This window comes from Sphaerodactylus townsendi, linkage group LG03, assembly GCF_021028975.2.
Source record: "Sphaerodactylus townsendi isolate TG3544 linkage group LG03, MPM_Stown_v2.3, whole genome shotgun sequence".
Lineage (NCBI taxonomy): Eukaryota > Metazoa > Chordata > Lepidosauria > Squamata > Sphaerodactylidae > Sphaerodactylus > Sphaerodactylus townsendi.
In genome coordinates, this window is record NC_059427.1 from 61355434 (window position 1) to 61369421 (window position 13988).

At 41.1% G+C, this 13988-nt stretch overlaps 1 protein-coding gene across 1 annotated transcript in view; it reads right to left on the reverse strand.

Moving 5' to 3' along the window:
* The window catches only part of ATG7 (autophagy related 7), a 102345-nt gene extending 93189 nt beyond the window's left edge, over nt 1-9156 (reverse strand). The window contains exons 1-7 of the mRNA XM_048487870.1: nt 8765-9156; nt 6459-6513; nt 5464-5581; nt 4500-4577; nt 1905-2021; nt 1088-1237; nt 326-414 (exon numbers count right to left, since the gene is read on the reverse strand). Of these exons, the coding sequence (XP_048343827.1) occupies nt 326-414; nt 1088-1237; nt 1905-2021; nt 4500-4577; nt 5464-5581; nt 6459-6513; nt 8765-8942 (785 nt within the window). The 5' untranslated portion in view covers nt 8943-9156. The remainder of the gene's footprint in view (nt 1-325; nt 415-1087; nt 1238-1904; nt 2022-4499; nt 4578-5463; nt 5582-6458; nt 6514-8764) is intronic.
* Between the last annotated feature and the right edge of the window lie 4832 nt (nt 9157-13988).

Genomic DNA, 13988 nt, shown 5'->3' on the forward strand with positions numbered 1-13988 from the left:
TGGAGTTTTCAAGGCAGGAGATGAAGAGAGACATGTTGCTTTCCTTTGCATAGCAACCCAGGCCTTTTTAAATGGTCTCCCATCCAAGTACTAACCTGAAGGACCCTGCTTAGCTTCCAAGCTCTAGAGCTCAGGCTAGTCTAGGTCACTATTCAGTTTTTAAGAAACCACTTACAGGAAGAAAAAATAAAGACTTCTATCCCAATTCTACATGTTCACCCAGAAGCAAGTTCCATCAAGTTCAATGGATCATACTTCCTAGTAAATGTACCTATAGATGGGGCATTTAACCAAGTCTCAGCAAATGAGCATTTAAAATAAATACCATTGTTGCATTGCAAGGACCAGTACATTTCTCAGTGGCCATCCTGGATACTGGGCAAAGTTACAAGGGTCATAAACAGCAAGTGTCACCTGAAAAGAAATCACTCAGATTAACACTATGTAAGAAATAAGAAACTTAGCATTTATGGAGGACTATTTATTCTTATTGTAAATATTCCGCACTAACATCTACACTGCATAAACAGGCAAGAAAAAAGTACTTAAAAGTATACAACTACTATGTCACATCAGTAAATATTGTTCCCTTGAAATTATAGATTAATGTATTTACCAATTTGCAAGCAAGCAACATTAAGATGATTTAAGAAGGGGGATTCCATACTACTAGTTCTACAAACCCTGACTGAAGGATAACTTTGTAGGAAAGGACTAAAATCTACTTTGCTATGTAGCAAGATGGACACCTTCCCCACATTGTGGTAAAGCTAAAATACAGTACATGTACAGTTATTCTAGACATCACAGTGAGTCATCTGGACTCTGAACCAGGATATGCAGATTTCAACCTTCATCCCCAATACAACTTGATCTCTTTTGAAAGGTCATTTTTCAGATATCCAACCAGCTTACTAGTTTTTGCACTCTTTTTCCCACCATCAACAAGAGCACATCAGCTTGAATCCTATAATTTATTTTCCAGGGTCTATGTGTAACATAAGCTAGCACAAATAAATGAAATCAAATATATGATTTATTCCAACAAATTTCAACTATAAAAACGTATGTTACCACTACTACTTACTTTTTGCTTTGGATCAGGGAAGAAATCATCCCAGTTTTTAAGGAGGGACACAAGAAATGAATCGTCATGGTACTTGACTAAGAAATAAGGCAAGGCTGTAAGCCCTTCTTTCTGACAAAGTTCATCATATGAACTTTGAAGGGACTGAATCTGAAAGAAAAACAGATCAATTCACAGTGCTTTCTTAACTCCAAAATTTTGTTTATTTAATACTTAGTGGCACATCTACGATGGCTCATTTTCTATCTATAATAATGGTTGACAGATCTCACTACGACTACCATTAAAGCAAATCAAAGGCATAAATTGTTCCCTTGCCATAAACAACTTTTCATCTGTTTATGATTTCCTTCTATGCACTTTGCTAATTATTTATAATTAGCCCTTCGGGGGTAGGGTGGTCTAATAAATTGAATAAATAATAATAATATGTCATTAAAGGTTTTTGATTTGATTTGAATAGTGTAGTCTGTCAGTAACCTTAGTCATTTTTAAAAGTATTTTAGTGGAAACTTTGAAGAGCTAAAATGAAAACACTGCAATTTAAACTTCCTTAGAATCGTATAGATAGAATGCATACATAAAACTACCTATTAACTGGAAGGGAAAGTGAGAGACAGCTTTGGGAGTTATCTACATGCACAAGTGTTCCAGCATTGAAACAGGCTTCCTGGATTTGGGCATTTCTAAATATAAAAAAACAGGAACCAATTCTTTTGCTTATGATGTTGTTACAAAAATAAGAAATCATTTCATTTTACATCTAATGATGATGATGAGCACTAACAAAATTTCACCTCTGCATTTGTCTATGTACCTGAATCGGAGAGAACCTTGCAGCAAGGCACACAGGCTGCTGAGTCAAAGGGATGCCTTCTGGGAGACAAAGTGCAGGGTAACAAAACCAGTAATAGAAACGATATCTCTTTAAATCCTACAGGAGAAAATTGTGTATATATTTATACATAAGTTAGAAAAATATTTTACAGTGCAAGAAGATGAGTAGCGGAAAAAGTGAAACTACTAGATACATCATGACGCTTACTGGTATAACTGCAATCTGCCATCTGCACCCTACTACTGACATATTTAAGTTTATGAATCAAGATAGGATGAAAAGGGCAGTGGTTGGGAAGCATCACTGAACAGACCATGCAGCAACCACACGGTTATCAGATAATCAGTTAGGAACAGGGCACGATGAATAAATCTCAATATGAATACAAACAAGGCAAGAGCATGTTTTGAACCTTTGGAAATATAAGATGAAGCCTACACTGGGCACATGGAATTGACAGTTCTTCAGATTCTGGCCAGGCTATTCCCCCCTGGAAATGAGAGGGAAATTCATCTGAAGGATTATGAAATCTAAACAATCCCTACTTGGGAAAGTCTGATAAGAAATACAAAGTATTGATGCCAGGGATATGAAGCCAAGGGAGGGAGTGAAAGCACTGGAAAGGGGGGTGACTTGGCCACAGTGGTTAACAAGGATTGTCCCTGTGATACTTTGGTACATGGAAGACTTCCAGAAGATTTCATGGTATGATAGTGAACATGGTGAGGTGAGTGAACATGGGAGGATAGTATATAATGATGAAGATTCAGTTATGATGAAGATTTTCTCAAGGTTTTAAAGAGCTGTCCTTAGAACATGATCTAATTCTCCACATCCTGCCTGAGGTCCTGATAAGAAGTACAAGATCTGGTTTTTCCCTGCTTGTTTCCAGGACACTGAAGCCTTGCAGTCTTAGGATGAAGGGGCTAGAGACCGCACCACCAGGCACCATCCATTCTGAAACCATCAGCAGAATATCTCAGAAAGAGAACCTTGGGGCTGATATATTACAAATGAACGTGGAAAAGAAAAGCAGTATTTTTTAAAAAAAATTAAAGTATACCACTTTTAGGACCTTATGGTCAAAAATAGGCTTATGCTCATTTACTTGAAAGGAAGACAACCATGAATACACAATACCTCCTAAAAATTCTAAACACATACACAAAAGTATTATTTAATGTATGCAAATGTAAGATGACCCCTCTCTTTTTATGGCATAGGCTGATTCCGCATGGGCCAAAAACAGCAGTGTGAAAACGGTGTAAAAGGGTTTAAAACGGTGTAAAAGGGTTTATACTGTTTTCACACCGTTTTCACACCGCTGTTTTTGGTCCATGCGGAATCAGCCATAGTGAAAAAAAACTATTCTTGCATCAGAGTGAACCGTGCAAATCAAATAAATCAATAGAAGTTCAACACAAACTGTCCAGGTAACCATCCCTTATACTAGAATAAACTTTTGCAAAGGTGAGATAACAGTTGCATTAGACGTTCTAGCTGCATGTTTTTCCCCCTGATGCACAAAGACACTCTCAAAAACACAACATACAAAGAGGCATTTGTGCACATCAGAAATTTTCTGAAAGGGAGGAAGAAGAAGAAGAGTTGGATTTATACTCCCCCTTTCTCTCCTGTAAGGAGACTCAAAGGGGTTTACAAACTCCTTTCCCTTCCCTCCCCTCCTCACCCTGTGAGGTAGGTGGGGCTGAGAGAGCTCCAAAGAACTGTGACTAGCCCAGGGGTAGGGAACCTGTGGCTCTCCAGATGTTCAGGAACTACAATTCCCATCAGCCTCTGTCAGCATGGCCAATTGGCCATGCTGGTAGGGGCTGATGGGAATTGTAGTTCCTGAACATCTGGAGAGCCGCAGGTTCCCTACCCCTGGACTAGCCCAAGGTCACTCAGGTGGCATGTGTTGGAGTGCACAAGCTAATCTAGTTCACCAGACAAGCCTCCACAGCTCAAGTGGAAAAGCAGGGAATCAAACCCGGTTGTCTAGATTTGAGTACACCTACTCTTAACCACTACACCATGATGGTTCTCAGAGAGGATACTGCACACGTATCCTGCACATGTACACTAGCACATACACTAATACCGTGTTAAAAGATTCTGTGCAAAATTCAAAAGCTGATTTGAATTATTGTTGAGCTTTGAACATCAGTTTAGGGCACCTCTGAGCTTGATTCAAAGAAAAATCAGAGCACAAGTTAATCTCACTGGAGAGCAGTCCCTCACTGTATCCAAAGAACTTTTCATTACTTTTTGTTCTGTAAACCCCTAGAGCTCTAGATAAGTTATAATTAATATATAAAATGTTTGAAAACTATTTTAGCATGTAAAATTGTATTATAGCTAGTCTGCAAAAGCCATTTATAGGATGATGTTGAGGGAAGTTACTTGCAAAGCAATACAAAATATTCCAGACCCTACGTGAACGTTGAGCCTAATTCTGTTAGATTCATGATCTATTTAAGCTGACCATCAAGATTACCAAGACTATCACAACATAAATTTTATATACAAATATGAAACATTAGAACTGTTTATTTTAAATTACTGCATACTCACTGCAAATGTCAGTAGCAGAAATCTGTTTAGCAAGACAGGATTTTCAATCGCCTCACCTGATTTTATTGAATCCCATATCTAAGGGTGAGAAACAGAACTCAGTGTCAGGTACTATCAACTTATCTCTGCGTTTCCAAAATATTAAAATAAATACTTCCGGAAGATTCCTGTATCTTTCAGTACCTGCCTGTATCATTCACATTACGCAGCTCATTCTCCTAGAATTGTTTTGATAAAAATGAGGGGTAGCTGTAATAAAGAAACCCCCATAACCAAGCAGAACTTGACAATTTTGTATGCATAAGATGCCATGCTACATCCCCATAGTCTTACATAAACACAAGGAGATACTTTATACTAACTCAGACCATGTGTCAATCAAGGTCATTATTGTCTAGTCTTATTGGCAGCAGTTCTCGGCAGTCTCTAGAAGGGTAACATCTTGATATAACATCTACCTTATCCTTCAAAAACCTAGAGATGTTGGGGATTGAACCGAAGATCCTCTGCTTGCAAAATCTTTTGCATTTCTCTTCTTTTGAGTGTTCAAATAAATATCTCAAAAAGTATAACAGACTTTGATAGACTTTGTAGAGCTGCTGCCATTCAGCATAGATAGCAGATTGACAAATGGTCTGGTTTTAAATAAGCCTTATACATTATGTTTATTACAAGCATACCCTTCTGAGCACCCTGGCTTCATATTTAGAAGGCCATAATTCTGCTTAGGACTTGCTTGCACTGTTAGGTCACAGTGTTTCACAAAGTGAGATAAGGAGTTCTATTTAATTTGATATTGACTGTTGACATATGCTAAAAAACTGTTTTCCAGAACAGAACCTCAAGCAAGGATTCCACATTCCAAGGACAGTCTCTTCATTACCACTATCTCAAATGATTTTTTTCAAAACTATGTAAATCTCTTCATTTCAGGAAACTCAGGAGTGTGGCATTGTTAGCTCACCTCACTTGCTGCTTGCTCAAGAAGAAACTTCTTATCACATGATTTGAATGATTCCATAGTGTTGGTATTATACAGTGTTCCAACAGCAGGGCAGCAATGTGCTGGAGTTGGGGCATGCCTGAGGAACAAAGAGGACAATATGTGTAATCTTACCAATAAACTGGCACTTTTGGTACAAAAGAGACAAAGATACACAAAGGACAAAGAGACACAAAAAAGAATGCTGAAAATGTTACAAAATACTAGAATCTGACAATTCTGAAAACTGTATTTTACTTTGTATAATTTGTTTTGCTTTTTTAGAAAAAACACCTTACACTGAGCCTGAAAACGGATAGAAAACCAATGAAGTTGTTTTAAAGTAGATGTCATATAGATGTATTTCTGTACCCTAGTAATAATGTTATGCCAGTGTTTCATATGCCAGTGTGTCAAACGAGGATCTGGGAACCCCAAGTTTGGATTCCTGCTGTGCCATAGAAGCTTGCTGGATGACTTTGGGCCAGATACTCAGCTGAACCTACTTCACAGGGCTGTTATGAGGATAATATGGAGAATGACATAAGATGCTCTGGGTCCCCTTTGGAGAAAAGGTGGAGTATAAATGAAATAAATTAGTTTCTTGGCAAAAATCTTTTTTCATCAAGATTAAAGATGTAGCCACAGTAATGATCATGCCAAGTATAACTTCAGTATTTAACATCTATCATACTGCTATAAACAATCTTGCAATCTGCATCTCATCTGTATGCCAGGGACATGCAGACTCAATAGACCTGCCTATATATCTGCATACACAATAAGCAGAACACTTATGCTGTATTGAGAGGAAGGTTGGTACATGAATGTTTTACCTGCTAAACTGATAGTAGCACTTCAATACTATAAACAACTCCGCATATCGTTTTTACATTATAGTACTATGACTTGAGGGGGAGGGGGGAGAAAGATTTCATGATTTTACACGTTTCACACAAACTAAAAAAGTTACTTACACGTCAAAAGCACTGAATTCCAGTGTTAAACGAGCTGGCATACCAGTAGGGTCTCCTGGACAAAAACAAAAGGATCTTTTAGTACAGTGGTAGCTATAACACTAATGGAATTTTCCCTGTTTAGAACCATCACTGTCACTGTCTCCATTTAGAAGTTTCACTACAGTTGCAATCCAGACATCCCTGCCCTGTATGGTGGCTTCATAATTTGTTCTCATTTCTTCACACTGTATAAATTATACTGAATTGAAAAACTATAAAATTTTATTCTCTAGATTGATAGAAGGTACACTTTCCTCTGTCCTCCCCAATACACCCCTTTTGTTCAAGACCAGGAACAACATCATCCTCAATTTCATCCTTCACCAAGGAAAAGAACCACAAAATGTACTCCTAACCCTTGCTTATTTCCATAACTTACAGCAACCCAGGTTCTCCAGTTTTGCACACAGAAAATAAAAGGCCAATGACTGACTGAGACTCCCAAAAACCTGATGTGGGCATTACTACTAGTGTGGTTAAAATTCAGATTTTGAGCTACATACTTTTTAAAAAGCAATTTTAATTAGACAATCATTCCATTATCAATCTTATATTCCAATAGATAAGTTTGCCAGATCTGAGGTTGCTTGAATCCTGTGATGGAGCTATGAATGGACAAAACAGATCCCTGCACAAACCTCAAAAATGCTCCAAGTTTGCAGGGGGAAAGAAATCTAAAAAGGGGGGGAACCCCCCACAATGATAAAAGAAACCCCTGTAGATTTAACAAACAGATACTGTCAGTTGCTGTTGCTAGGCAGCCACAGCATGCCTCACTGGGTTTCAGTGAGTAAAGGGCAGGGAAAAGGGATACAGGTCTCATTTGGATGTTGGCAACTCTCAGCTTGTCAGCAACAATTAGGTGAATTGAGACCACCTCATTTGCATGACTCAATGAGGCCCAGATGCTTGCTACTGTTCAAGAGCAGTCACCCTGTGAAAATCATTGTGGTACAGGAGTTAGAGCTTCAGAGCAGGGTCTTGGAGACCAGGATTCAAATCCCCATTTTACTGTGGAAGTTCTCTCAGTGATTTTAGGTTAGCCACTTTCAATCTAATCTACCTCACACATTATTATATGAATCGAAAGGACAAAAGGATAATAACGTCAGCTACTTTGGTCCCCATTGTGGAGAAAGGTGGATATAAATGAAGTAAATAAATTATAAATGTAGCTGAAGACAGAAGGAAGGTAAAAGGTAATTTGGTGAATGCCTGAGGATAAGAGAATAGGCAGGGAATGGAAGAGAAGATATAGGGGTTGCCAGGAGGATGGAAAGAGGAAATAGCATGGGGAGAAGGATACAGAGGAAAGTGAGTTCCCCTCTCATAAGTCCTTGAGAGTTCTCTACCATGTAAGAGGACCTGACCCAGTACCCAGCACCACTCAATTGGGCCCCAGTTTTCCTAGGTAGAAGCTGCTGGGGAGGGGTAGCTGAAGACAAGGAACAGATAAATGAAGGCTGACTGTTTGATAGGAAACAGGGAAAGTGGAGACATTTTACGAGCTTTCAGGAAAGTGAAAGAGGAAGTGGTGGGGGAGAGAAGACTTAGATGCATCCCACAGATCCTTGCAGGTTCTGTTTATATTTCCTTTAAACTCAGACTACTTAGAACTGATTCGAGAATTAAACATGTCTCTGAGTTAAGTGCTACTGAGTTGCTTCTGTGAATTAATGACCTCCAGAACCGTTAATAGCTCTGTTCATATCTTGCAAGTTGAGTCAGGTTAAGCAAATCCAGAGTTTACCATCCAGCAACAAGAACAATGTTTCCCAATTTTGTTCACTGAAACTGAAGCCTGAAGCTGATGGAGTGGAATTAGTGGAGTCTGCATTGAATAAATCCACACAGCACCCTGATTTGCAAGCTTTACAAGTCACAGGCTGATTCCGCAAGGGCCAAAAAAAGTGGTGTGAAAATGGTGTGAAAACAGAATAAACCCTTTTACACTGGTTTAAACCCTTTAACACCATTTTCACACCGTTTTCACACCGCTGTTTTTGGCCCATGCGGAATGAGCCACAGAGTTAGCTGCACACCTGTGTAGTCTACCCACTGAACTCAATGCAATTTACTATCAATCCAGGCTCTACACCAAATTCAGAAGCCACGCTGCAACCAGGTTCAATCTATGTCTCAATTTTATTTTCAGAATTATGTATAACTGGCCCTTACTCTATAATGACTCAAACCTACACGCACATATTAGAATTTCCAACACAATGAAATCCTGAAAAGCAGAATGCTTATTCCGCACTTACCATTATAGTAGTACCCCTTGATCGTTTTTGGAGTCTCATCCAACTTGTACTCATTGAGTTTCTTCTGAGTCAGTTCATGCCAAAATCCTGCATCTAAGGCACTACTAAAAGGAACAAATTGCAGCTTGGGGAGCTCAGGCACCGGCGGGCTCAGCCTTCCCGCAGCCTGGGCCATCATTTACTTAAGTTTCCGGAAGTCAAAGTGCGATGAAAAAGTGTCAGCCGCTTAGCTGCAGGTCTTCAATTCAGAGCTTTCATGAAAAGCATAACGCGGGTTAACAACTGCCCAAAGTATGCCAAACACAACTTCCCTCTTTGCTGCATTTCCCGGCCGACTAGTGATACCGGAAACAGCTTCAGGGAGCCGTCATTGTTGTCGTGCCTCGTGCGCATGACCTGACATGCGCATCACGTCTGCAAAGGTCTGTAAACAACCAAGAGTTAGATGGATCATAAATTGGTTTGCAGCCGTCACGTGCGGGTTCCATTTGAACGTCGCTGCATGAGAGAAAGCGGGCTAATACAGAATAAAGAAACATTTTCACTTCCCCCCCCCCCCCCCACGTTTGCATTATGCCTCTTCGACTTCCCACGGAGTTGCTCGGCAGCTAGCTAGAAGTGGGAAGTATTGCTATGGTTTATATCGTTTATATAGTAAAGTTACGCTGGGATACAAATGCTAGTTTCTGAAGTGCCACACTGGACACTTGTTACGGGCTAAGAAGGCTGCCTCTTTGTAATTGGAGTGTTACTGGGTTTGTGACAAGTCCGGCTAAGTCAGTGCAGCTGACTGTGGAAAGATTTATGCGTGCCTTGCAGCTCGCTCGGAAAAAAGAAGCGACGCGTGTTTCTATCCTATCTCCATGAAGTGTAGACTGGGTTGCCTTGCTTCTAAAGGCAAACAGATCCTCCATTAAAGACTTCATCGAAGTAGAAAACGAGCCCCTGCTTTCTGCTTCCATGGAGTTTGGCATCTCCTGTTCGCTATTTGAGATCGTGCAATGTAGCCTCAACTCCCCCTTCTGCAGTCCTTTCCAGCGCGCGCCGTCATGGCAGCGGGATTTTTGAAACGGGGAGGAAGGGTCGCGGGCTCGCGGCATAATCTCTGCTTTTTTCGGACTGTCCTTCTCGTCCAAAAACTTATGTCTTTCGGGCAGGCTCAACTGCACCTTGCAAAAAGCTGGCCCCCGAGATAATCGGCGGTGGTGGTTCTGCAGGACTCGCTAGACACCGATTATCTGGCGGGTCAGCTTTCTGCAAGGTTGCAGTTGAGCCTGCCCGGAAGGCATCAGTCGATAAGCAAAACAGCCTGGGAGCCTCTGGAGTTGACGTGTCAGTCACTGACTTGAAGCTACCTACGCTATCTGCAACCTGCCAAGCTTACTAACCCTTGCTCTGATTATTTCTTCTTCTGCGTGTGTTAATTCGGGACAGTGTAGTGCTTGGAAGTGGCCTAGGATTTCCAGCTCTGGTTGGAAAATGCATGAAGATTTTGGGGGTGGAACCTGGGGAAAGGGAGGTTTGAGGTGAGGTGCCTCAGCGATGTATAATGCCATATAGTTCATCCTCCAAAACTGCCAGGGGATAGCAAGAGTCACAGCATACTGTGCATACATACTCCAGGAAACAATCTAAATCTTCTGTTTCATGCGTGGTTCACTTGTTTCTTCAATCCCTTCCACCTCTTTTAAAATCACTTTGATTGCAGTAGGTGCAATTCCCATAAAAATCTACATTTCGCATAAAAGCCTTAGATTCAGTTCACAGTTTGTTGACTATAGTTATGGAATCACATTCTCATTTGGTTGTGGGTTTTCCGGGCTGTGTGGCCGTGGTCTGGTAGATCTTGTTCCTAATGTTTCACCTACATCTGTGGCTGGCATCTTCAAAGGTATATAATAGAGAGAAGTCTGTTACACACTTTGTCCTGTGAGAAGGGAATGTTTAGTGGGGTACATATTGTCCATGACGCAGGGTGGGGAACCAATCAGTGTTTGGGTGGAACTTGCTATGCAGAGGCAACAAAAACCAATTACATCTGGCCATGAAAGTCTTCTCATTTGTTTGTTGTATGGCTAATCACTGCTTGTCATATTTTTTTATTTTCTCCAGGGAAACTGATCTCTGTTGCCTGGAGATCAGATGTAATTCTGGGATATCTCCAGCCACCACCTAAAGGTTGGCAAACTTTAGGCATGAACCCTATGTGCAGTGCTACTGTCATCTGAGGATGTCTACATGATCAGTTCCTGCATTATCATCTGAAAAATATGTTTCTCAGCATACCCTTCTGAAATTCTGTAACATTCATCCAATGAAGAATTTGGATGAGCTCAAAAGTTTGCAGAACATTTTGTGTTGATTTGGTTGGCCCTAATGAAAGGCATTATATAGATTCTGCTATGGCTCTAATGACCATGCTTGCATTTTTACAAGCACAGGAGGGCAGCATTGAGACAATTATGACCTGGCAGCAATCTTGAATTTTTTCACTCATTTTTCAATTTGCCATTTCTTTCCGTACCATCTGGTTTGGATGTTTTTATTTACTCCATTTCTAAACTGCCTTCCTTGCTGAGACTCAAGTTCATTTCTAAGCAGTAGACTAGTTTCTCTCTTTGAACAATTTGCTGTGTTAACACTTTCTCCTTGTTAGCTCCATCTTCTTCAACAGACTTTCTCTCTCATGAACTCTGTTCAGATCACATCTGCTATGCTCTTCCAGTTCGCCAGTCATAGGTCTCTGATCTGCTATTCATCAGGTATTCCTCTATCTTTTTCTGCATTCTATCAAACCCTTTATACCATTTTTCTCTTCTAAAATGCCCTTCAGGGCTACTACTAGTCTGTCCAAAAAGAAAAGGGTTATCCTATTTTCACAAAGGTAGCATAGTTTGTCCTGTTAGGCCTCTGCAGGAAAGGAGTTCCACTAAGTTGGTGTGACTAAGAACAAGACTTAAGCGCAGTGAGCAAGATAGTGCATATCAGAGATCATGCCCCTAAGGAGGCTATTTGCAAGTTTTAAAGGTCAAAACCAGCATACTGGTAGAGAGTAAAGTTGCTGGAACATTGAGAACATGTGTTCCCTCATGCCCACTCCCAAGGACATAGGTAAGGGGGCGGGGTTCTCGGGTTCAAACCCCCCATTACATGTCCGAAGCTCCGCCCCTGTTTGTGGTTTTTTAAAATATTTTAAAGTGTTTTTTGGGTTTTGGCCTGCAGGGGGTGCAATTTTTAGGTTAGCAGCACCAAAATTTCAAAGATGCTTTGGGAGACTCTCCTGATGATACTATCCAGATTTGGTGAGGTTTAGGGAGTCCAAAGTTATGGACTCCCAAAGGAGGTGCCCCCATCCCTCATTGTTTCCAATGGGAGTTAATAGAAGATTGGGGCTACACCTTGGAGAGTCCATAACTTTGGACCCCCTAAACCAAACGTCACCAAACCTGGGTGGTACCATAAGGAGAGTCTCTTACTGATACCACCCAGGTTTGGTGAAGTTTGGTCCAGGGGGTCCAAAGTTATGGGCTCTCAAAAGGGGTGCCCCATCCCCCATTGTTTCCAATGGGAGCTATAAAAGATGGGGGCTACACATTTGAGGGTCCATAACTTTGGACCCCCTGAACCAAACTTCACCAAACCTGTGTAGTATCATTAGGAGACTCTCCTAAAGATTCTCTGAAAGTTTGGTGCTATCTTAACAATTATATCCCTGACAGCAGGCACCCCCCAAGTTTCCCCAGATTCTCCTTTTAAATCCCCCCCCTTCAGCATGGATTTAAAGGGAGAATCTAAGGTCCCCAGTTTAAACATGGAAAGTGATGCTGTTTCAGGGTGAGGGATAATCCACCCCAAAACAGCATTACTTTCAATGTTGTTTTAACTGGGGACCCAGATTCTCCATTTAAGGTGGATTTAAAACAAGAATTTGGGCTCTTTAGTTTAAATACCATTGCAAGTGATGCTGTTTGGGGGTGGATTCCAGCATCGCAGTCGCTGCCCGGGGGGGGGGGGGGGGTGCGTGCAAAACTCAGATTTTGCACCAGGCTCCATTTTCCCTAGCTTCACCTCTGCCCAGAGGGAAGGGCAGAAGGGGCTGCTGGCTGCCAGCTGGGAGCCCAGCTGGTGGGGGGTGGGGCAGGGCAGGGGAGTCTGCTGTCCCCGGCCTCAGAGAGCTGCTTTTATAAGTACCGAGGCGGGGCGGGGCTTGGGGAGGCGTGGTCATGCCCCCAGAGGTGGGTGGGGGTGTGGCCCCGCCCCCGAACTCCCCCATAATAAATCTATACCTACGTCCCTGCCCACTCCCAACAATAAACTGGCTTCTACTAATTGGTTCAATTTGAAAATTTTGAACTGACTTCAGTGGGACCCCACACAGAGCCTATTACAAACATCTTAACTAATACGTAGCCAATCTTTGGAAGCAAGATCTCTGCTCTGATCTTTCCCCAGCCAACCACTCAATAAACCCTCCCACCAACATCAATTCAATGGAAAATTAGGAGTATTAATTACCTACAAGCTGTCTTGAGCAAAGAGGAAATGTGAGGTGCAAATGTGCCTCCTCAGTAGATTTTACTGAAATCCAATTTTATTTTTTTTTGCTGGCAAGTCACGGCTCATATTTGGTCATCCCATAGGGTTTTCAAGGCAAGAGACATTCACAGGTGGTTTGCCATTGCATGTCTCTATGAAATGACCCAGCTATTCCTTGGAGGTCTTCCATCCAAATACCAGCCAGGAATCATCCTACTTAACTTCTGAAATCTGATGAGATCAGGTTAGCCCTAAGGCTCCCCATAAAAGGAGTAAATGGCAGTTCAGCACAGTTTGAAGTTTCCTTATAGACTAGAAATCCTTTCCCCAATTGAAGTGGTTCTTCCATCTATATTAGAAGATCTTTGAAACTTTTAATCTGTTCATTAAGGAGACGTATTCCTCCTGTCTGGCAAGGACATCTCAGAGTAAATATGCCAATGAGGTATCCTTCAATTATTTCTTTATATCAGCCTAATTCCTTCTTGTGAGTGCCTCCCTAACTCATAAATTTATAATTTCCCCCCAGAAGGCCACCATTTGGTAACCCACAATTTTTTTTCTGGGACATTTCTGAATTTTAAAAACCAACGGGAATGGGTGGGGTATAAATCTAATAAAATTATAACATATTATTATTCAATTTATGTCTTTAGATATCTGTTGCATGCTCTTTAATTAAATCTCA